Raw genomic sequence first — 25,349 nt, 5'->3', positions numbered from 1 at the left:
TATGAAGGATCATATCAGATTAATTAAACTGGCTTATTGTTTCTTTGGGGTTTTGTTTTTAACCTTTCTCCCTTTCATATCAGACTGGGTTTGACATTGCAGTGGCCAGCGAGATCATGGCCATCCTGGCTTTGGCAGATGGCCTGGAGGACATGAAGCAAAGACTTGGCCACATGGTGGTGGGGACCAGTCGATCTGGACAGCCTGTCACGTCAGAGGACCTGGTGTGTATTTCTGTGCATGATTAGAATGTGAAAGTTTAAGCCCAGACAACACCACATACAGGCTAGAAGCATTTCTACAGTAAAATTGTTGATTTTCTTTTTTTGGTGACTGATTAATGACGTGTGTCAGCATGACTGCTTTTAAATGCCACTGTTTCAATCTTGTAAAGTCTTGCTCTCCTTTTCTCAGGGTGTGAGTGGGGCACTGACAGTTTTAATGAAAGATGCCATCAAGCCTACATTGATGCAGACTCTTGAGGTGAGAAACACACCTGCAGCGTCACTTAAGAGTGGAACTTGGAGCGGCCTTTTGCTTCTACAGCTTTTCATCATAGACTTTAACCAGGGTGCCGACTCCAGATACAAGTGAGATCATACAAAGTAAAAGCTTGATACTGTATTTACAGTAAAAGTAAATAGTTATCTGGCACATGTACAGTTCTTTAATGGACATCCACAAATTACATTCATTATACAGTGTTCACATGTTAAAAGAGGAAAAACTCATAACCCTTACTGTAATGGGCCGTGCAGTAAAGCCAGTCCTGATTACTTATTTGGATCACAATGTGTAGGTTCAGACATATAGTCTCATTAGCCATGGCACTGTCAGTGTCGCTAACATTACCAAGGAATCAATATCTGCTAATTAGTGGTAATGGTGCTAACATACAAATGAAATAATACAAAAATTTCAGTCACTGGAAATATTTGAACACAGACTCATGCGACGGTCCATTAGTACAATTAACAGCATGGCATAATGTCTCAAATATTTCTGATAAAATACAGAGAAAAGACAAACACAGTTGAATCCTCAGTTAGTTGGCAGCAATTAGCGTTGGGCACCTGGATCTGGTGCACACAAAGCAACCACTCCACTAATTATGGATAACTTCATGACTAAAAAAAATTTTAAATTGATGAATTATGTAAGGTGGCACTGTGGCTTAGTGGTGAGCACTGATGACTTACAGCAAGGAGGTCTTGAGATTGCTTCCTACCTGGGCCTTTCTTTTTGCAGAATTTGTGTGTTTGCGTGGGTTCCTGAAATCTTCTGACTTCCAAAGACATGTAGGTTAGGTGAATTGGTGACTCAAAATGGACTGTACGTTTGAATGTGAATGTGTTTGTCTGTATGTGGCCCAGCTGTAGACTGGGGTGTACACCACCCCTCCATGACCGTTGATTGGAGTCAGTGGGTGAAGAAAATATTTGAATTCATTAATTATATAGCACCCTTTCAGACAGTAGTCATGACTGGAGAAACTAACTGTAGAAACCAAAACCATTTTGTTAGCACTGACAATAAAAAGAAAACCATTTGGCTGTACAGAGGGTTTTCATTTGTTTTCCATTTAGATTTTTTTTTTTTTTTTAGCAGAGGTTGTGATTTTTAATACCATATATGAGATGTGGAAAAGCAAGCACAATGTGCTCTAGGCTGGGTGTAGAAAGGATGGAGTGTTTTGGTTACTTTCCATGTTTTTGGAGGAAGCTTTGCAGTCCTGTTGTGTGAAGCCTTTTCCTGTGTGGTTTTCCTGTGATTTGGGTCAGGGAACTGGACTCGGGATGAACCGGGTCTCTGAGCTCTGTGAGAATTTTCCATCGGTCTCACCAGCCCGTGTCCGCTCTGATTATGTGTGATGGACACACAGGCCTTAAAGCAAGGTTTGCATGTAGAAGCTTCTGTATGTGTGAAAGCAGGTGCTCCTGTGGTGCTCCAGACATCCCACATCTGAGGAGGAAAACAATGTCTGTGAATACATGTTTGTTATTCTGTGCATTTTGCAAACATCCTGCGTACGTGGAGGTCCACAGAATGGACTTCATACGCAGAGTGGAGTCCTAGAAGGATACACCGGGGCGTAACAGAGATCAGCAGACCTGTGACTCCCCGTTTTTAGGTTTGAATCCTTGTATTTGGCAGAATATACGTTTACAGTTGCTCTACTTTTATTGGTTGAGCACGGTTCTACAGCTGGGGACGTGTTCAGGTGCACAAAATGAGGAAATGGTGGCTTGATCTCCATCTTCCTGTTTTTGTTCATTTCTGTTCTTTGACAATTCTCTGGAAGAGGTAGTCGCATTTCCACTGTCATCACCTTATTGTGACTGTTGCAGATGGGGAACAAATGGGGTTCAAATTGCGTTGAGACTAAAAGTTCTGGAGTAAGAAGCTTATTGACTTTCCCTTTTAAATGGAGAAGGAACATGCAACAGAATTGGGAAATAAAAGTTTTTGCATTTTGCCAAAAAGCCTGTGTAAACAAACAGCAGTGGCCTTGGTGGCCAATGCCTGGATTTGGAAATGAAAGAAAGTGACAAACAAGCTACATAATTTCAGGTTACATGTAACTACAAAGACACACATGTTGACAGCAGAGGTACCCAAATTTTCTTGCTTCAGTGGGCCATAAATTTATCTCTACCTCAGAAATTTGCACAATACTGTATATATCATCTTCCATTACTTGCCTCTTCCCCCCACCCCATGTTCCACGCCACTCACTTTTTTACCGCTTCTGTTTTTGCAATTAAATGTTGCAGTAATCTTTGAGCTAGTTTACTCTGACAAACAATTCTGTCAGAGCCTTATTAAATGGATGATTTATTCCTTCTAAGGCAAACTGTTTATCAAGACTGAGGAAGAGGTATGCAAACAAAAGCTTAGAAAATTGTGCAAGTCCATCCCATCCGTCCTTTTTCTCACAGAATTCTCATGAAGCTCAACAATGGCTCTGCTGGTCCTCCCCAGTTTTTTTGGGTTTTTTTTTTGTTGTTGTTGTTTTTTTCTTTCTTCTTCCTTGACCTGATTTTCCGGTTTGATCTGTAATGCTTTGTGTCAGATATTGTTGATCTTAGCGAGTAGCTCTTTCCTAACCTGTAATTTCACTATTATCCTTGTTACGTATAGTCTGTCTTTGCTGTTTGAACATTTACCAGTTAACATGACTTGAAGGGTGGGAAAATGCACATTTGTGCCACAACACCTTCACACACGTGTGTGTGTCCTGTCATATTTCCAAAGGTGGCTGTACCTGGACTTACTGTGAGTGACATTGTAATTTCACTGCCAGGTTTTCACATCAGCTGCCCAGTCGAATACAGTCAACCTTTTAAATGAAACTCTGTATTTCAAAGTCCATCTAAGATGAAGCAGGGATTACCTAATTTGCCGTTATCCCTGCACAAGAAGGCTAGAGGATTTGCATGCCATCAGTCAGTGATCCAGAATGGTTCAAAATGGTGTTGGTTTTCATATTGGCTAGCCATTTCACATTATCTAATTTAGCTAAATTTTGGTTTAGATATAAGCCATTTTACATACTGCTGATTGTAAGACAATACCTGCACAATACACTCCCTTTATGGTATGAATATACTTGAGCTTTTGGCAAAATTCTATTGTACCGCCATTAAATGCACATGTCCACCAGGTGGAGATCTTGCTCCTTTTCAAGAACCTTGATTACAGACTGCTGCAGGACATGACAACAAACTTGTTGCTTACAGTAGCAGAATGTTCAGATGGCAGCTGCACTAGTTCACTTGGTCAGTACAACAGCTCTTTATACTCCCTGAACTGAGCATTATTATCTTGTTTAGGAGCAAATAAAGTATATTGCCAGTATGCATTCATCATTTAATGTCCATTTGCCAACCATTTCACCTGGTAGTTGTCACATTTCAAATGGCGTGTGCAAGAGCAGCTGCAAAAAGTTTCCAGCCCCTTGCTTTTTGATAGACTGCACAAATAAAATTTCAGTGGTGCAACTGGAGGATTAATGACCTTAATGTTTGGTGTATATATTTACGGTGCACTTTTGTCCACGCAACAATGTAAACATTGCAGACGCTTGCTTCATGTCAAGGTGTACATCTGTCTGGATTTTTAAAAAGCGATCAGAAGGGAAAGGTTGCCTCACTGTACTCAGACAAGCATTCTAGTCAAGTATCGCTTAACTTGTTGGTGCCACATGAAGTGCGTCCATTCTTAAATATTTATCCAGGCTGAGAGTTGTTCACTTTACTGAAATCAAGTCTTTATGAGAGAAGTACTTCATCCTTCCTTTTTTGTGTGATTGGCTGCAGCTTCCAGTGTTTTCTCAACTCTCCCTGCGTGTTTGTGTGCTCCTCTAATTGTTGCAGGGTTCACCCGTGTTTGTTCATGCTGGGCCTTTTGCCAACATCGCCCATGGCAACTCATCGGTGCTGGCGGACAAGCTGGCTTTGAAGTTGGTTGGACAGGATGGTTTTGTGGGTAAGAACGCACAGACAAGAGGCCGCGCACACAAAGTGAGACAGGTGCACACTGCCGCCACAAACGTGTCATGTTTACAGTGTTTCATCTAAATGGCAATGTGGAAGAATTTAAGACTTAACCATCTACCAGCGCAGGTTTTTATCATTTAAATCTTTAATTTCCACCAAGCAACAAACAGGAAACCTAATGTGAACTGAGTGTTTGTATGTTTTTGTACTACAACTCAAAGTTGTGGATTGGTTTTGATCCCGTTTTTGTGGAGAGATGGCCCCTAGGTTCACAAAGTTTATTAAACTTTGAGGTGGAGTATGATGAAGCTACAGCTTGTCCTCTATTTACAAGCCAAGTTTTTACTTTTATCTCTTCCCTTACCAAAAAATAGTACTGATAAGTATATAAAAAGTAAACTGGAAGTATACTTGAAACATACTTGCATGTACTACTTTTTGGTAAGGGTTTGAACATCCACTCGTGTAAGATTGATGTTCATCCAGATATAATCCAGGAAAGATCTGCAGTATTCGTGTGTTTCATCACATACTCTCCGAGTCTGATTTGGTTGGATACTAAAAACGGGTAAGAATTCTGACTTCCCGCCTCTGTTGGTTGACGGATGTAATTAGTCATTAGCTCTTATGTGTTCGTTCTGTGTTGCCCTTCTGTCCAAAAGTCAGATTTTGTCTTGCTCCCTGCTCTCAGAATCCTTTAGTTCTGGTTCCGTCTCCGTTCTGCACATCTAGCCTGCTACTTTAGCATCCTCCTCACTGCTTTTGGGGAAACGGGTGGGAAGGCTGCGTAATACGAATGAGAGGAAGGAAACGAATCACTGATTGTTGGAGTTAAAGGAATGCTTCAGAGAAAAGCCACATTAATCCCCTCGCTATCAAAGCATTGCTGAGTTTTTTACAATTTTGTCTGTCTATCAGAGTACTTTCTTTCAGTCTTCATTTACCTTGGCTGCTTAAAAAAATGTCTGGAATGTGTGTGTCTACTTGTCAGGAGTATTCGATGGACAGGAAGTCCCCCTTAGACTTAAATTTGTGTCTGTGTGTGAGGCTTTGTGCTTATAAAATTAGGTTCTAGAATGGGCTACGTATTTGTTTATTCTAATGCACATTAAGTTGCGTGTGCTTCTCTACACTGGTTTTTCTGTCTGTCTGTCTTGTTCCCTCCTTCCCTGTCTGCATCACTGTTATCTGACTCTTGAATATGTCAAGAACTCTCCTGTTCTTTTTCTCCTTTGGCAGATCTCACGGTCTGACTCCCTTCCCCTCAAATCCTCCTTTTTGATCCTAATTTCCTTTCTTTTAACATCCCCTAAAGGACAAAATAATCACATGACATGAAGTCTAAGACAGTAAATATACACTTACCAGCTACTTTATTAGGTACACCTCGCTAGTACCAGGTTGGACCCCATTTTGCCTCCGGAATTGCCTTAATTCTTCATAGCATATATTCATCAAGGTGTTAGAAACATTCCTCAGAGATGTTGGTCCATATTGACATGATAGCATCACACAGTCAACCATTCAACCAGTCTGCTTATTCTCCTCTGATATCAACAAGGCATTTTCATCCACACAACTGCAGCTCACTGGATATCTTTTCTTTTTCAGACCATTCTCTGTAAACCCTAGACATGGTTGTGCATGAAAATCCCAGTAGATCAGCAGTTTCTGAAATACTCAGACCAGCCCGTCTGGCTCCAACAACCATGCCACATTCAAAGTCACTTAAATCCCCTTTTCTTCCACCTTTCTGATATTCTGTTTATACTTCAGTAAGTTGTCTTCACCACATCTAGATGCCTAAATGCATTGAGTTGTTGCCATGTGATTGGCTGACTTGCTATTTGTGTTAACAAGCAATTGAACATGTGTACCTAATAAAGTGACCGCTGAGTGTACATGCTCAGTTTGGTGCATCCCTTTTTTTTTTTTTTTCCTTCAGTATGTTAAAATTTATAACAGATGTGATTACAATATTTATGTAATAGGTCAGATAACTTTTTTTCTATATGCATTTACATAGCAAAGTATATGAACTCTATAAGGGATGTCGGTGTGTGAGTGTGAACATACTTGTGGACATGCGTCATTGTACTCTATATTATTGTGCTTTTCAAGTCACTCTGGAATCTGGAGAAATGTTTTTTTTTCTTCTTCTTCTTCTTTGTGAGGGGTTGCTGGGGGATGAATTTCTCATGCCAGATGTGAAGGGTTACTGTATCATTAAGTGTCTGCAGTACAGAACGTGCAGATAACCCCACACACAGACGTATTCAGATTTCCTGCACCACAGACCCTCCCTAAACCAGAGAAACAAAACATTCAAGTGATTAGACAAATGAGCGGTGAAGAATAACACATTAGCATTACAGATGTGTTTTTGGTTTCTCACATAAACAGTCTTTCCAAGTATATTTATCAAATCTCCAGTCAAAATATCTAATGTGCACTTATGAATCTATAACAGTCTGACATGTAACACCAATGATATTGGCCTTTGCTCAAATGATTGACCTGTACCTGACCTTGCCAGGGCAATTTTGGAATCCGCCTAAGCGTGTGCCACATTTGCTCCAAATTGGGTTTAAAGTCAGATTCGTGAGCTTGACCTTTGTGTTTCTGCATCAACATTCATTAATGTACCAAGATTAGTAGAAGTAAGGAAAAGGATGTGGGAGGAGAAGGCCAACAAACACCAGCAGACTTATTTGACCTTGCTGGGCAAGTCCGGAACTCACTTTCAGGGTGAAAAACGTAAATTGACCTTTTGATAAGTTTGATTTTGCATGGGAGGTTCCAGAACCCACCTGCATATGTGTTGCAAATTTGGTGGACGTGGGAGTGAAAATCCAAATTTTGACCTTTTGACTCCAATTATCTTGACCTCTCCCTATACAAACACACCAAAGGTTTCTAAACTTTATACAACGTACTTGGTAGGATTTCTGTGTTTTTGCAGTTCACATTAAGAACTTTAACCCAGAACAGTCCGTAAACACTATTGGTGTGAATTAACAAATGTATTAAGAACTCAAATGTGGGTGTGTCACATTTTGTAGCCTAAATTTAACTTATAGCAAGGGAGTTCACATGCACACCACAGAACTGTGGGACTTGGAGGATATTTACCTTGAAACCTTTAAACCTTTTAAATGCACATGCTGTTTTGCACAGTATGGGCTTTTCAGTGTTTTGCTGACACCAAAGCTGTAGTGGTAGTGACGCCATCCAGCTCACTTTCACTCCAGCCCTGTTGTTACACTGTGGATATCTCGTTAGCTTTTCCTGTGTCAGTGGCTCGACAGTTCAAGGTTGTCACATAGAACAGGAAGGTTGCAAGCGTTTCCTTGTAACCACCTCTGGGGCTGAACTCTAGCTTGTTAATTCCAAGCACTGCTGTGACGATATTACCGACATATTGTACCCTCTGAATGTACATTGTCTGAATTTTTTTGTAAAACATTCGTTGAGCTTTACAAAGCTAAAAAGGCAGATTCAGATCCAAAGGTTTAATGTATTTGTAATGAGAAGGGTAACCAGCCACCCCGCTCCCTTCAATCAGTCTTCATGTTAATTTCCCTTCAAGAATACTTTATCCTCTATCTTGCTTTCCATGTCCATGCCCTCGTTCTGTGTCCTTTCACCCTTCCTCACATTGTCTTATTGCTCTTGCACCCAAAGTTCCTTTGCTGAAATAAGTCATACTTGTGTTTGTTGTACTGAGGCCGATACACAGCAGAGTGAAGTAATTCAATTCTGTTGTGAAAGTGTAAGAACATGGACCCACAACAGGGGCGCAAATGAACAGACAATGAAGGAAGTCAAATAACAACACTTTACTGTTGTGAAGAAGCACAACCAACACGGCGAATGTGAAATTTAACAGACAGTCAATTACAAGGGTGACGTGTGGGCAGGCTCGAAGATAAGAGACGTCCGTCCAAAGCAGAACCGGAACCACACGATTTCCTCCGCCACCGAACCCCGGGAATACTGGAGCCGCCAAGTCCCGAACACCCAGGTGGCCACTGCCTCCGCTTGTCGGATCTGGTACTGCTGGCGAGGAACAAAAACAGTTAGTGTGCACCCAGCAACACGTATGGTGGGAAAACCACCTCCACCTCTCCTTGAAAAAAGGAAACAGAATATCTGCTGTCCAACACACACAAGCAACAGATATTCCTGTCAGAAACACAGTCAGCTGAGAATGTTACCTCCTTGGTAGAGCGATATCTCGGCAAAGAAGTGGAGATGACGTCTTGCAGATATACCGCTGCGGATCAGATGATTGGTAACAGCTGTCGTAGGTGACAGCTGTCACCCCAGCTGCTCCTGTGAGGTGGCAGCGCCCTCTGGTGCCTGGAGCCCGCACTCCAGGCAGGGTGCCCTCTGGTGGTGGTGGGCCAGCAGTACCTCCTCTTCAGCGGCCCACACAACAAATTCATTAGAACATATTGAAATAATTTATACAAACTCCTTGATCCCATGTAATTTATATTTTCAGTCCATTTCATCTGTGAAAGTTTGAAATCATAATTTTGTTGATTGTCTGTCTGATAAAATGTATTTGGGCTACTTTGTTTCGACTGGATAACACAGTAAATTTTCCTTCTTGAAGGCGCTGGAGTGGCCGTGGGGTATGACTGCACACAGACAGGACATGCTCCTGTTAATTCACATGAATTAGATTTGTTTGACTTGCTTCTTGCTCACATTTGATCATAACCTGTTGATTAGATTTATCTTTGAGGCTTGGCTAAAGGTCACTGCACAAACTGTGTAGCAGCCTGACTAGTTCCCTAACCTGAATAATCAATCTAATTAAATAATAATAAAAAGCTCGACTGTCTGCCATAACCCAGGAATTGCAGCTTGTACTGTCTTAAATTTGGTGTAAAGTTATTTGCTAAAAAAAATTAGTACAGCTTGCAATGCAATAAATTGAAGCATTTGCCTTGGTAATGTTAAAAGAAAATACATTAAAAAAGGATATCGTTCCTCACATCAAAGTAACCACGTAGACTCCAGGGGAGATTTTTTTTTTTTTTTTTTTTTTTGGCTTTTATTCAGCAACACCATATTTCTATATTCTAAATAGGATTGAGGAATGTGAATTTGAGTCTTTGAGTGAGTTGGTTAGGGTTAGTGTAAGGGTGGAGTTAGGACAGGGTAAAGATGGTGTCCCATGGGACAACCTGAAGCCAATTTGTTATGAAATGTGGTTCAGACTATACTGTTCTGTATTTGTCAGTAGAATATGGTCTCTCTGACTCAGTATCAGGGTGTTCCAGTTCTGTTGTGGAGCTTTGGGCATGTTCAGAACCCCAGAGTCACTTCATTATGAAGTTCTTGCAGGTTTCTTGCAGCTGTTGTTCACAAAGTTCACAGTCAGAATGTCTAGAAATCCATGCTCAGACCACTTTTAACTTTGGCCAAAGGTGAATAAAAAAAGCGACTATGAATACTGTGGTGATTTCCATGTTGTTCATGAATGTCTTCATGTCCTACACTTAGAAGAAACAAAAAACAAACGGGTCTGCATCATCATAACTACTGCACACATGCTCAAAAAAGTACCCAGCATGCAGGCACGCCATGATCACTCCATGTCACTTTTTGTTGGGTTGGCCCAGGTGCTGTATCTTAAGGGCAAGGTAAAGACAGTTCTGTGTTCTTTTAATCATTATTTTACCTTTTGTGCATAGGGACAGTTAAACTGTGATTCAGTCGTTGCCAAGTTTCTGTAAAGCATGAAATAAAGCTGTAAAAGTCCGTAGCAGCCTGAAAATGGCTGCAACGCCTGCCTTGATATTTAAAATGTTCCATCAAAAGGCAAACGGGTTAAATTCATATTTATATTTAAATTCCTGCTGTTCGTTTATCATATGTTTGGAGTAATCCGGTCTGTGCTGCATTTTGACCATAAACACACGGATTTGTTTAGAGGAGGACTGAAGCCTGCTGTTTCAGGTGCTGGTGTTTATTTGTCCTCTTGAGGTTTCAGATGACTGTTCCCACCAATCTAAACAAACTTTACTGAATGGACAAACACTCCTGACAGCTTAAGTGTAAAGTTTACTTTAATCCTTTTATTAAATACTAGTTTCAGCAGCTGGTGTTGGAGCACAGTAGTTCCACACAAACACACACACACAGCGAGTAGAGGAAACCTTATCTTAAGAAGACTCTCATTCCAGGTGGACTATTTGTTTTGTTTGGAGCCTGTTCAAGAAGCCTGTGTGGAGGTTCGCCCACATCAGAGGCTCTGTGTCGCTTTGAAAGGCCTCACAATGAAGCCGTTACTCAATATAGACTCACTGTTCAGACAGAGGCGCGATTAAACTTAGCATGATTCTCTAGATATCAAACATGTTACAGATAACGTTGCCGTCATTGAGGTAAAATGTGGTATGAAGATATGACATGAGGGATGAATGATGAATGATTCCTTCAGTCAAGGAATGTTTTTTTTTTTTTTTTTTTTTTGTGCTGTTATCTAATGCCGTGTGTTAGTTTGTTAAATGCAGATGTTTTTATTCAACTTTAAGCCAGGTGTGGCTTAAAGTTGACTTTTTCATTATCTTGAGTTCCATAATATTTGTACATTGGTGGAAAAGGGAGGTCCACATTTGGGTGATTCTTAGACTACGGGCACTTATTATGTCCTTTGATCATATTGTATGAAAAACAGGAAAAAAGGGGAAATTTCACACTTTTATAATTATCTTTACAATTAAAGTGTGTTAAGAAATTTGTTCTAGTAGTCTATGATGACTTTTTCAGCATCATTATATGCAAATATTGCCGTTTTGTGCTTGTCCCACACCCAGACGTTTGATCTTCAATGATAAAAATAAATGGTAAAGAAATGTTTTTTTTCTAATGTTTTAAAATATCTCTGAATAAAATATCAGTAAAATAATCAAAACATAATTGGGGTATTCAGTGTCATACAACTGTTGTGATTTTTTAAACAAAATGTAGTTGTCCCACACTATTGCCATAATTTCCACCACAACACTGTAATGTCCCTTTAAACAGTTTGTATGAAAGATTGTTTGGGTAGTTTCTATGGAGATAAACAGTGACATCAGAGCACATGTATATAGTGCCAAATCACAACAAACAGTTGCCCCAAGGTGCTTTATATTGTAAGGCAATGGTGTGGTGGAAATTACATTTACAAGGCCAATAGTGCCCGTAGTTAAAGAATCACCCATTTACTGTGGCAAAACTGCGCTCTTAGCTGCATGGTGGCGCAGTGGTTAGCACTCTTATCTCCCATCAAGACCCCAGGTTACAATTACTGTTTGGCTTTACATTTTTATTTAGCTCTGTATATTTATGTCTGGAGCACTCCTAAGATAAGTGAAATAATTTCATTCATTTAAAAATGCATCTTGAAATGTCGCACTGGAATATAAGTCGCACCTTTTTTTTTTTCAACTCATTGATTTGGGATTTTTGTGCATCATTGTACTGTACTTTTTTATAACCGCCATTTATTCTTTTATTCAGTTTGTTCAGTCCCTTGATTCATGTGAACGTCCTATAAAAATAGCCATTGTAATTATTATTAATAATGTGTTTTTGTTTTTTTGTGTACAAGTTGCAGCAATACCCAAAAGTAGTATTAAAAAAAAAAAAAAAAGACAAACTGCAACTTATACTCTGGAAAGTGTGTGTGTGTGTGTATATATATATATATCTGATTTTGAAAATGAAAAAACAAAAAACAAATGATACACTGATTAAACTGACTGCCCTTATACTTTGGATGCTACATTAAAATATATCATTGGGGCTGATAAAATTACCTCATCTGTTGGTATGTGACAGTGACTGAAGCTGGTTTTGGGGCAGACATCGGGATGGAGAAGTTCTTCAATATCAAATGTCGAGCTTCAGGGCTGAGGCCCAATGCGGTGGTGCTTGTCGCAACTGTCCGAGCACTTAAGATGCACGGTGGAGGACCTCATGTAAGTCAACCCATTAGCATATTTTATATGCCCCCCCCCCCCCCCCCACACACACACACACACACACAGCTGCAAGCCCATTACAGAAATGGTTTCACACAGCTTTATGATGATGGAAAAACATAGTCATGATATTCAAAAGTTGAAATAATACCAAATTAAAAAATAATCCAGTTAGTGCAAGCCACCCCACCCATCCCTACCAGTTCCTTTATACACCTTTAGCATTTCAGATTCCTTCTCCTGCCTCATTTTCTTTTTCATTTGCTTTTAATCAATGTAGCTATCATACAGTTCTCAGACTTAATTGTAAGCCCAGAAAACAATCTGATACATCCATGATTGTACTGGAGGGTGTAACTGTTGTTGCTCTTTGTTCATAGGTCTCAGCAGGTGCACCACTTCCAAGAGAGTACATTGATGAGGTATGAAACACAGATCTATATTAATGCACAAAAAATGTGCATACACTCTAATATGATTACATGTGTAGAGTGAATTTGGTCATCAGACTACAAATAAGACCAGGGACAAAGTCGTCAAAATAATTCTTAAGTTGAACGGGTTCATGAGAATTTACTAAATTTAGTCTTGAATGTCAGATTTTCTCAGTAAAATATGAGTGATTCAAACTCAAGTGCCTGACTCCAATTACAGAGTAATCATATGAAGCATGTGATTCATATGATCCACGACGTGGTGTTACATAACACTGCGTCATGTTTGTGAGTAAACTGGCAGTCATATTTACACATTACTATAGGTGCGATATAACCAGTGGATTGTTAATTGACAGTGTTACGGCCCTCACTTCGATGAAGATGTAAAACATCAGAATGTCACAGTCCACTGGGCACGTAATCGTTTCACAGATTTGTTGTTGTGTTCATTTGTGGGTTGTCCTTAAAACCAAGTCACCCAATAAACATGGTTTAGAATACTTATTTAATTCACAGGAAAAGCACAACATTTCCTTTTTGGTTTTGATTGTGTGTTGTAAAAAACAATGGAGGTGGTGTGTGTGTGAGTGAGTGAGATATCTGGCTGCAATCACTGCTCTTCTCAAGAAAGTTCAGCTGAGTAAACCGTATCAGTTAATTGTGAAGCCTGCAAGTCTGTAATGAGAAACAGAAGTACTGAGGAAAACCGAGCCATAGAAATGAATTTATGAGACCTGTAAGGCCTTACCGCTCTTACAAACGCACACTCGAATCAAGGTTGAATTATTGTGGTCTAATGTGGAGAAGCTCTGCAAAATGTTAATATGAATGGACTTCTGCATGTAGTGTTAAATATGAGAATTATTGGCAAATAAGTGAGATATACGAGGTCTGTTAGAAAAGTATCCGACCTTTTTTATTTTTTCAAAAACCATATGGATTTGAATCACGTGTGATTGCATCAGCCAAGCTTGAACCTTCGTGCGCATGCGTGAGTTTTTTCACGCCTGTAGGTTGCATCATTCGCCTGTGAGCAGTGGTCCACCCCTCTTGTTGGATTTTTATTGCGAATAAATGTCTGAATGATTTGGAGCTTTGCTGCATCAATTTTTTCCAGAAACTGTGAGAGACCTCCAGGTGGTAACCATTCGGAAAATTCAAATGGCTTTGAGGGACGATTTTATGGGGATTACACAGATTAAGGAGTGCTCCAACTGGTTTAAAGACCGCCCACAGCTGCTGAGAGCGCCGATCGACAGGCTCAAACCCCGCTGAAACAACCAAATCATTTCCAACGTGAAGGCTTTGTTATTACTTGTTTACCGTAATAATGGCACACATCAGAATTAAAGACAGCACATACGCATTTGACATTGTTTATGTGCACAAAATTTGAAGAAGTCTGTTGTCCGAAATTGAGGCAAGTGGGTGAAGGTCACGTAGCAACCCTGAGTTACGCCACCGTCAGCTTGGGGGGGGGGGGGTACCAGCTGCAGCTAAAACTGCCCCACCCCCGCAGAAGGGATGACGTGAACAGAAGCGGGGGGGTGGGGGTGGGGGAGGGAGTGGAGCATGCTTCAGCCCTGTGAAACAGTTTATTGTCGTTGAGTTGAGATAAGAAAACAGCCGAATGTTCACCAAGGCCAAAGACATTCCTCTGGAGGATAACAGTAGGGCAATTTGTCCTTCAGGCCTGATAAGCCTGCCGTGTTGTGGTTGAATTTGTTCAAATGAACACTTTTAATCACAGGTGGCAGGAGCAAGGTTTAAACTTTACTCACCCGGTGAGCAAACACGTTGGCATTTTTGGTTACAGGAAGAAACCTCAAGCAGACCAGACTCATTGGGGAGATATTTGCTTTAGCCATACAAATAAATAAAACAAAAGCAAGACACACAACTGCCACGGCATACAGTGGTAGAAATGTAGCAGCTAAGCAAACATATATATATATATATATATATATATATATAGTCCAGCACAAAATTGTCATAAATATTACATTAGCATAACAACTGAGGTTTGTGTGTCTCATTCTGCTTTTCTATATTTCACTGTATTCCTGCTCATAGTAAAGTGTTTGATACTTTGACGGTCAACGTTCTGCAAAGTCACAGGTGTTTTTTTTTTGTTTTTTTTACAGCAATCTGCTACCTTATTGTTGGATTTTCAAACAGTATTGCTGGCATTTGTAAAGCAAACACTCTAAAGGGTCTTTATATTGACTTATTTCAAAGACAGCCAGTTACTTTTATAGCGCTATAAGACCTACACAAGGACAGAGTAAACAAAATTGAATGGATCCATACTGCAGAGTCCTGAAGCTACAAAGTCCATGTTTTGTCATACATGTGTTGCTGCCTTTCTGTTGCATAAGTCACCCAGTTGTGAATCTGTTTTTCCTCCTCTTGTCTAGAATTTAACCCTAGTTGCTGGTGGTTGCCACACAAATCTCAGGAAGCAGATCCAGATTGCACATCTGTTTGGTGTACCTGTAGTCGTGGCGCTCAATGTTTTCAAGTAAGATGAATGCAGACATTTTTAATTACTTTACAGCCCAGCTTGTCACCTATCTTTCACAAATGGTCATGTCTACAATTGTGCGGTTCATTTTCTTTTTGAAACATCTGCTTTAGGACGGACACCCAGGCGGAGATTGATCTTGTATGTCAGCTTGCCAAAGAATGTGGTGCTTCTGATGCAGTGTCGTGCAACCATTGGGCCCAGGGTGGGCGAGGTGCTTTAGAACTGGCCAAGGCTGTGAAGGAAGCCACCAGCAGACCCAGCAACTTCCAGTTTCTGTACAACTTAGAAGTGAGTGAAATCACGTGCACTGGCAGTGAATCTCAGCAGAAAGTCTTGAGTTATGTGGAGAATTTCCCTTTTCAGTAATGACTGCAGTATTTTGCAACCAGTTGTAAATGTGTCTTATTGGGGGAATGCATTACTGAAGGTCAAAAGAAGTATGAAGGAAATAAATTATGTGTGATATGTGTGTCATTTCTGGATGAATTTTCAGTGGTGGCCACTTAAAGTTCAGAGAAGTTTCTATCTTTGAGACATCGTCAGCTGGTTTGAGTTAGTGAGTTGGGATGTTGTGACTTTAATTAAACATTCTTTGTGTGTACATGTAATTAATCACATTGTGGCCGTACAGATCTATTTGTACAGTCACTGTGGGGGGGGATAAAAAGCTGATCCTCACAGGGTGATTGTTAATTCATCCATTTTTGTTTTTGTGCACATTGTGACTTGGGTAAGTGTCTAAGAGTAAATCAATGCAATGTTCCCTAAAGTAGCAAAAACATTCACAGTGGGTGTGAGTTTGTCTATGTTAGAGTATAACTGTGTTCATGTGATTTTAATTGGTATAATTTGTATTGCCAAGTACTGTGTCCAAAGACTTAATGGGTTTTTCAGGCCAACAGCACCAGTGATTCCCATTCACACTCAAGATATACAGCAGGACAAAAGTACCCAAAATGTAGATTTTGTTTGTGGATTAAAACTAAATCCAAGCAGTCCAAGAAATTATTGCACCAGAACTGATGCTTTAAGGGGGACTCGAGCCAAACCATTGTTACTGTCTCACCCATGTCTTGACAAATAAAGCTCCTCATTTTACTTGAACGGCACTGTGATCTGAATCTCAATAGATGCCTGTTGTGGAGAAGATCAGAACAATAGCCCAAAAAGTGTATGGGGCTGATGATATTGAGCTGTCTCCAGAGGCCAAGGTCAAGATAGATTACTACAACCAACAGGTGAGATCACCATCTGTAGCTTGTCTCTTTCTGTCTCACTTTCTTTGTTTAATTCAGACACATACACCACTGTTTTCTTCTTCAACCAGGGTTATGGTTCGCTGCCCATCTGCATGGCCAAGACGCATCTGTCTCTGTCCCACATGCCCGACAAGAAGGGTGCACCTACTGGATTTGTTTTGCCAATTCGAGACGTGCGAGCTAGTGTTGGTGCTGGCTTCATCTACCCACTTGTGGGAACAGTACGTATTCTGAAACATTTCGGAAGCAGACACATTGAAACTGTTGTGCCTTTGTTCAACGGTATTCACTGTAAAGCATGAACGTTTTATCTTCAGCAAACGGTGAAGCTACCATAGACATTTACCAGAGTTCAGTTATATGTTCTGTGTCAACATGTAGGAAAATCCCAACCAGTTGGAATCTCACTCAAAAAAAAAAAAAAAATCTAACCACCAAAAGAAATGTAAAAGTGTGAACAGTAATCTTAAAAGATACAATAAACGCTTTTTTGTTCCAACGTTTTTGGAATGTGTTGCAGGCCTTAAATGCAGAAATGGGTGTACGAAATCACCAGACAAAAATTGAAATATTTCGGGTTCCTACTGTCTGCAATGAAAGTAAGTCAAAGTAAATGTAACCAAGAGTAGTGGAACATCTCATCCTGTTAACCTTTTAATTCAGGAATGTTTAGAAAACTGTGACCTGTCAAAGTGCCACCCTTGTTCTGTAACTTCTAAACTTCACTGCTCTGTTTACCTGCATTCCTTTCATTATCCCGCATTCCCATGAGTACGTGTCTGAATGTGGCTCTGCATGTTTTCTTCTTTTCCGGGTAATCTTATTATTTTGCTGGTTGTAGTTTGGCTGGGCTGGCTGAGTCCTCTTGGCTGATAATGGCCTGGGCAGGAAGGAAACAGCTTCCGGAGTGCTTTTGCCAGTGTGCCCTGAGGACAGGAATTTGATGGGCTGAGAGACAAGTGTCAACACAGGGCATGCTGGGAAGGGGTAGAGATGTCTCTCTGTGCTGTGTCTCTAGTCCTCCACTGCTGTCTTTGATGTGCCGTGGCCCACAGAGCCCCTGGAACCGTCTGTGTCTTTAGAGTCATCTCCAGATTCTGGTTTTTGCCCATTGTAAGTTATGGAAGTCTCTACCCAGTTCAGAGTTAGCCTCTGCTCCATGTCCAGGCAGTGATTATAATGGTGTTTAGCTTGGAGTAAAATTTTTTGGGTGAATTTATGTATAGAAAAATTCCATCGTCATGCGTCAGATTTTTAGCAAATACTCTCCAAGTGAGTGAAACAAAAGCTGCTGTGGTGAGTGTCAGCTGCAGTGCTTGATCTGTGTTGGCGTCAGTCCTTTTTTTTTTTAGCTACAGAGCCAGATTCATATGGCCTTGTAAGCTAGCAGATGGTTGTTTTTCTTTCCTTTTTTATATAATATACTGTAGCTACAAATTCAATTACAGGTTTGTAGTTTGTATCACAAAGTTGTAGATTGTTGATGACTATTCTCAGTCATTGGGCCAGGTTTGCTGGCATGACCTGGCACTGCACAACACCGCATCCACCACACTGCAGAACCACCACAGGTCTTGGGTGGCAACCACCCAGATGGACAAGTCCATCCCCACCTCCTGAAAGTAGTCATTCCAGCAGAACCCAAGGATCCTCCAGGGAGATCTAGTACCAAGGTCACTGGTTAGCATCCAAATACGAACTGTACATTATGACAAAAAGCACTGGGACCTTAAAGACTTGAACCTTCGTTCTCTTGCAAATCATCCATGTTGAAGGTATCTTAAGGTCTAGTCAAGAGCAGATAGTCCTTGTTTTATTATTCAGGCTGTTTCTCAGCTCATCCATGCAGCTTCTTCAGTCAAAAGGTGAACTTATTTGGTAAACTCAGTCATATCCATCAGACAAAAGGTGTCTATTGTAAAACGTATGGGTTTGTTTGAGTGAAGAGTACATGACGAGAAGGTCACCTTGCCTCCAGAGTTCCATTTTGGTGGCTGTATAAAGTGTCCTTTATCTTCCTGGGGAATAATAGGCTGGCATTGTAAGTTGCAAATAGATGCCGTCTCATGTATATCCTTTGGTTGAGGGTCTCCCCCATCCTTACACCCGGTTTTACACGGATGGCTTCTTTTACACCTCTTTCAAACCATCTAGCCTTTCTCTCCAGTGTGTACATTGTCTTCCAAGGAGTGTCCTTTGTATTTTGCAGGAAAACAAACTGCTGAGGTGTTGCCTTGTGTGCTGCTTCTTGATCTGTTTAACGTGTCCAACTCTGCTTTCCCACTCCATGACTGCGCACACCCCCCCCCCCCCCCCAACAATCTCAGCCACTTTTTTTTTTATTATGTTGTTATGCCATTACGTCTTCAACAGGACACTCATTATTATTATTATTCCTTAAAGGTCTTCATCAGAATCAGCAGGTGGCTTGAAGTCCAGTTACATTGTCTTTTCGAGGCTTTGCCTAACAAAGGCACATTGTGTGTGAGGATAAAGGAGAGACCTATTTTTCAGAATGGAGTTTCCATCTTTAGCCTCAGTGTTTTGTAAGTGCTAACGTGCTCTTAGACTGGAGAGGATGACCAGTGGAACAGTGCATCTTTTGTTGCTTGCAAAACTTTAACAATCACATTATTTCCAGCTTTTAACATCATTTAATATTGAAATGCTGCACAAAGCCACCCCATTTTTAGCTGTTAATTACATTTGGCGACAATATACAGTGTAACCATCAGGTTCTTGGTGAGGACTTGTGATGGAAGTTTCTTAACTGTAGCCCTGAGTTTTAGATGCAGTAAAATATGTACACCTGAATTCAATTCCCAGTCACGCTACCTGTCTGTGTCCTTGGACAAGAGACTTTGTCTGCATGATTCCAGTCCAGCCAGCTGTAAATGGGTACCAGCCTTGGCTGGGGAAGTAACCTGCAACAGACCAGTGTCCCATCCAGAGGGAGTTGTAGACTCTCATTGTGATTAGGGCTGCAATGAGCGATTATTTTCATAATTGAAAAATAATGAGCCAATTAATCTTAGTTGTTTGATCCATAAAATGCTTTTAAAAAGTTGCTCCACGAGCCTTAGGTGATGCCTTCCAATATATAATGAATAAATGATGCCTTCAAATATCTTGTTCTGTCCACAACCCAGAAATACTCAATTTACTTTCAGATAGTAGTAAAGAAATTAGTCAATTAAACCAAAAAGTGCTAGTATTCACATTTAACAAGCAGAAATCAGTTTTCTTTTTTGTTTATAACTCAAAATGACTAATCAATTACCTGAGTAGTTGTCACCTAATTTAATAGTTGATAATGATAAATAAATTGTTGTAACTGTACCAGGGATTAGCACCACCACCAGTGGGGCTCAGGGTCTGTATAGGACTTTACTTTTTTATTTAGGTAAAAATTTAACTTTGCAGTTAGCAAAATTACTGTGTGCACAGTCTTAATATATTTGATGTCATTTTTACATAAGTCCTTAAAATATTTATTTCACTGAGTAGAAGAATGTTGAAGTCTTTTTCATAGCAGTATTCCATCTGTGAGCCTCAAAGAATGTCATAAATGTGTTAGTGCAGTGATACCGTCCTCCTCTAAACATGCTTGTTCGGTCATCTGTGGGTTATAATGGCCCCCTGTCAACATCAGATCAGCTAGGATATAGTGGCCTACTGGTCTCACACGGGTCAAAACCATGTCTGTGGCCAATTTTGTAGTTATAAACATGGGTCAGGTGACTCTGGTTAGCAATAGTCGAGTCCCGCTTCATTTGCTGGTGATGACGGTGCTCTCGAGCTACGGCGGCAGAGTGCATCCTCGGACCACACTGTTTGTTTTTCCATTCTTATATGAACAGTTGTTTACACCCGTGTGCCTGCACAGACCATGTGTAAAAGTCCCTCAGCACCCGTTGAGTGCACACGGAAAAAGTGTCTAAAACTCCTTCAGTCCACATTAAGTAGACTCATTTCAAACCTGTGTCTTGTATGCTGTCAGGAGTTTGTTCCCTTCGCTTAGATACAGAGCTGTTTCCTCAGACAGGAGATTGGCGGTCACCTCTCTCTTCCTCATTTGCACTGATGGGCCCATAAAACTGACTTTGGGTGAGAGAGAGGGAGGCATGTGAAGAATGTCGCTCTGTCTGAGAGATCATTTACTTTTCAGTCCAGATGGGAAAAGATTTTATGAGAGATTACCGTTTTAAAACTTTTGTACTGATGTACCAATCCATTTTCTTCATTTCTCACATTTGATTTCTGTTTGTTAAAAAAAGGAATAATGCCTTGTTAGATGAACTTGTATTTTTATTTATTGTCAGTAAGCAGGGTGCTGTATGGAAGTAAATCTGTGCCATCTGAGTTTGAATTTTTAAGTGGAATTTTTTTTAGCATCAAAATATTCAGCCTCAAAAAAAATCAACCTCAAAAAACAGAAAAGCAGGGAGAAACAATCAGTCCCCGTCTCAATCATCCAATGTTCACCAATGTTTCACGTCGTCATCGTCGTCTTTTGATTTGGTCTGTGTCACATGACCAGTGGAGCAAAATGTGATTGGTTGGATGATTGAGACAGGGATCGATTTCTTCTGCTTTTCTATTTTTTGAGGATTTTTTTATTTTATTTATTTATTTATTTTTTTTAAATGAAGTTTTTCAGGCTGAATATTTTGATGCTAAACAAATTCAGCCTTAGAAATTCAAGTTCAAACTCTGATTTTATGATGGCACAGATGTACTTCCATAGTGCTGTTTTTTTTTGTTTTTTTTTGTGCTGTTCTTTACTTGTCCAAAAAGCGACTGAAAAGGCATCTTAAAAATTTCATTAACTGTACATTTGCATCTCCACTCAGACACTCTCACCTCTTCATTTCTCCAAATTTCATTAGGGAGAATTCCCAGAGTCAGTTGATTATGCTGCTTTAATATATTAAATTACAGCACAGTTCCACATGCCTCTTCCCAGTACTGGCTACCTAACATTTACTTATCCAAATCTCACCCTGTCCCCTTTTGAAGTGACTATGTTGACCATCGCTGTGTTAGTCAGTATAACTACAGTAACCTTTCAGTCCGTTTCTACACCTTTTGTGTTCTGTGCTTCACAGATGTGAGGACAAAGCTGCTGTTGTCTGCTGTTAAAGTCATCACTGCTAAAGTGAAGGTTGTCAAGGTTTTACTCATTCTAATTTATATAATAGTATCCATCTGCTCTAAGGTAAATTGGACCAGATTATAGGTATTGAGTATGCACGAGTTGGTCTGTTCTGTTGTGTCAGTACTTCTCTCTTAGTGTGCAACAGCAGCTGTGTTGTGATGAAACTTTAATTTTAGGGCTTAGTCATTATCTGGGTCTTCTCTGACCTGATGACAAGACTTTCGTCCACCCCCACCAGGTTCCGGACTCGATAAATAAAATAAGTAATGCTCTCATCTTCTGCATCTCTAAATGGAAGGGGTTATATAGAACTTTGGTGCTGTAGATGAATCCAAAAAGCAGCTTAAGACCTCCCTGCCACTGTCTGAACACTTGGTAATGCGCTGGATGGGTGATGAAAATTAGGAGGAAGTGTAGTTGAACTTGTGGTGTGAGGCCTCCCGCTTCTTGTTTTAAATCAGCAGAAGGAAAGGTTTAATTTCCTGTAACTTTCTCTTGTGTTTTTTGTTTTGTTTTTTCCCCTCAGATGAGCACCATGCCTGGCCTGCCGACCAGACCCTGTTTTTACGACATTGACCTTGACCCTGTTACAGAAGAGATAAAAGGGCTCTTCTGAGCATTCTCAGGTATGATCTCATTGGCTACACACCACATGACATGAAACATGTCCATGCGATACACGTCATGCATTTAAGCTCATCACATGTATGTTTTCTCAGGATTTTCATGCACCATCAATCTCATCCATCCCCTGTCCTTTGAAGAGGAATTGCTCCCCACCTCAGCTTTCCACACATCACAGTAACGTCTCTTTTGGGGTGAGGTGCAGATTACTGGGGTATATTAGCTTTATGCAGTATTTGCACATATGTGTGATAACTTAGAGCAGGGGAAATGTTACAGCCATACTGTGGTGATAGACGCTGCATTGGACCTCTTTGCACAATGTTTTTTCCTTATACAGTATAGTTTTTAATAGGTTTTCATTGATTTCAGCTACATTGCTTATAAAGGTGCAGTTTTTTTAATGCGTTTGGTCATGTCTGGTGTATTCTTGTCTTTTAATTGTGGCATTACTCAAATCTCTCCTACACAACACTACTATGATGGTACTGCTGTACTATTTGACCTTCAGCCATTAGGTCTTATTTTAACATAACATTGCGTTTGCCATCCATTTTGGCAGCTACATTTTATGATCCAGCGACAAACATGTGCGACATGCATCCTGATGCTGCTTACTGCAAATTAGGGTGATTTGATAACAGCCACATCACACTGACATGTGTACCTTGTGCCAGTTTATGTTTTTGAGTGAACATTCATGTTGATGGCTAACAATTTTGTGCCATTTTAAATAAACGGTTTTTATTCACTCCAATATGGTTTGTGTTTTTACACCTGGCAGTTCAGTGTGTCTCTTTGTGCATGCTTTTCCACTCTGAGGCGATGCCTCAAGACAGACCTATTTTTGTCACATGGAGATTTTCCTCTCAGTGCTCCAGTTAGAGGTCGACTTGTTTCAGATCATCTATCTCCATCTTACCCTGTTTTCTGCATTTTCTTCTGTTTCACCAATCACCTGCATGCTCTGAGGCATAAACCCCCTCTTTGGACTGGAGGCTCCATCTTCAGCATCCTTCTCTGTATATACCCTGCATCCCTCCTCTACCTGCTGTCACTATCTCAGTCTTGCCTGTTTCACTTTGTCTCTAAACTGCCCAACCTGTGCTGTCCCTCTGATACATTCCTTCTAATCCTGTCTGTCCTTGTCGTTGCCAAAGAAAATTACAGCATCTTCACCTCTGCTGCTTCCAGCGCCGATAAATCATACAATGTAGCTGGTCTCTCTGCAGTCTTATAAACCTTCCCTTCCACTCTTGCAGATATCCTTCTATCACAAATCACTCCTTCCCCCACTCAGCCCTGCCTGCACTCTCTGCTTTGCCTCTGTCACACTCTCCATGACTTTGAACAGTTGACTCCATGTAATTTAACTCTTCTGAGGGGAGGTGATGGTCAAGTGGTTAAAACTGTGGACTTATGATCAGAGGCTCCTCAGTTCAAGTCTCATTCTGACCGGAAAGTCACTCAGGGCACTTTGGAAAAGTCCTTAATCCCCACGTTGCTCCCGGTGTGTGGTGACCCATGCACAACATTGGTGTGCTAGTGTGTCTGTGAATGTGAGACATCGCTGTAAAGCATCACATAAATGCAGTCCATTTACCGTTCTGCCTTCACCAACTGCACTATTCCATTCACACACGTGCGCCATCTTGCTCCGACTTTCATTTCCCTTCTCTCCAGAGCTTATCTGTGTCTCTCCATGTACATCACAATCTGCTCCCTACTCTGACTACGAATCAGTGTCATCTGCAAACATCATAATCCATGGAGACTCCTTTCTGACCTTATTGGTCAACCTGTCCATCACCTGAGTCAAACATTAATATACTCCCACCTCCACCTTGAATGTCTCTGTCATTCCTCAGACAATGATTGGGCCCTTCAGCAATGCCTCTGCTTGCGTGATATTTAAGTTGCTACCTGGAAATAATATACATGTGTGTGCCTGCAACACCTGTTAAGTGTGCACCATACGTGTAGTACTGTGACATCATGCCTGGTCTGTGTGTGTGTCTGAGTCTGCCATGTGGGTTTAAGCTGATGACTGATGTGATGGTGTGTTGTGAGGCATCTGTGCTCCTCACTGCTTTTTAATGTACTGCTTTAAAGTTTGTTTTGGTCTTGATTTGTTGATGCTGCCAGTGTTTCAAACTCACTCCTTTTTGCTCTAATTGAATAGACCAAGCTAATTTCAGTACCAAGGACAGATCCATTTATATTACATGTATGAGTAAATATGTTTCTGAAAACTGGATCAATTGTGCAAATGATTTACTCTGTTTTTCTTCAAGCACAGAACCTTTCTTTCCTCAGTGGTCAGGCTGCTTCAACTCAATTGTATCAGCAGATACAGTATATTGCATAGAAAACTTTTCCTGTAGTTGCAAGTATCACCACATATTTTATAATGAAATGGGTTTGGATTTCAAAAACATATTAAAATGAAGCTGGTGACATGTTGGATGTGATATTTCACATTTATAAAATAAACAGTATTGTATTTCAGTGGCAGGGGGTCTCAGAAAACAGACTTGTCATCCTCCTGTTGTAGAAAAACTGGAGTTGTGTGTTTGTAAAAACTGTTGAACTCTACATTATGTGAATGTAACTGTGCGGTATGACTTTAATATGCTCTGTTATTGTGCAGAGGCATCACATGTCTGGTAAGACTTTCACATTGACAATCTTACTCTGCTCCCTCTTTGTGTATGATGTGACCATTTCTGTGCTACTCATCTCCTAACATGCAAAAGGCCCATCATATACATGTGTTTATATCTTAGAGAAAACTTACCTGTGGACACCAACTCATACATTATTAAAATCTTGGGACAACATGAGGCATAAACCTACACAG

The 25,349-nt window shown here is 40.5% G+C and overlaps 1 protein-coding gene across 1 annotated transcript in view; it reads left to right on the top strand.

Annotated features, from left to right (window-relative positions):
* The window catches only part of mthfd1l (methylenetetrahydrofolate dehydrogenase (NADP+ dependent) 1 like), a 40,672-nt gene extending 16,674 nt beyond the window's left edge, over nt 1–23,998 (top strand). Inside the window, exons 18-28 of the mRNA XM_034162275.1 lie at nt 84–224; nt 415–483; nt 4,377–4,488; nt 12,342–12,481; nt 12,865–12,906; nt 15,339–15,442; nt 15,559–15,736; nt 16,579–16,686; nt 16,776–16,928; nt 22,392–22,491; nt 22,585–23,998. Coding sequence (XP_034018166.1) covers nt 84–224; nt 415–483; nt 4,377–4,488; nt 12,342–12,481; nt 12,865–12,906; nt 15,339–15,442; nt 15,559–15,736; nt 16,579–16,686; nt 16,776–16,928; nt 22,392–22,481 — 1,137 coding nt within the window. The 3' untranslated portion in view covers nt 22,482–22,491; nt 22,585–23,998. The remainder of the gene's footprint in view (nt 1–83; nt 225–414; nt 484–4,376; nt 4,489–12,341; nt 12,482–12,864; nt 12,907–15,338; nt 15,443–15,558; nt 15,737–16,578; nt 16,687–16,775; nt 16,929–22,391; nt 22,492–22,584) is intronic.
* Nucleotides 23,999–25,349: the final 1,351 nt, after the last annotated feature.

The sequence above is a fragment of the Thalassophryne amazonica genome, chromosome 21 (assembly GCF_902500255.1).
Source record: "Thalassophryne amazonica chromosome 21, fThaAma1.1, whole genome shotgun sequence".
NCBI classification, from domain to species: Eukaryota; Metazoa; Chordata; class Actinopteri; order Batrachoidiformes; family Batrachoididae; genus Thalassophryne; species Thalassophryne amazonica.
Note: the sequence above shows the minus strand (reverse complement) of the source record. Positions and strands in the feature narration are given on the sequence as shown.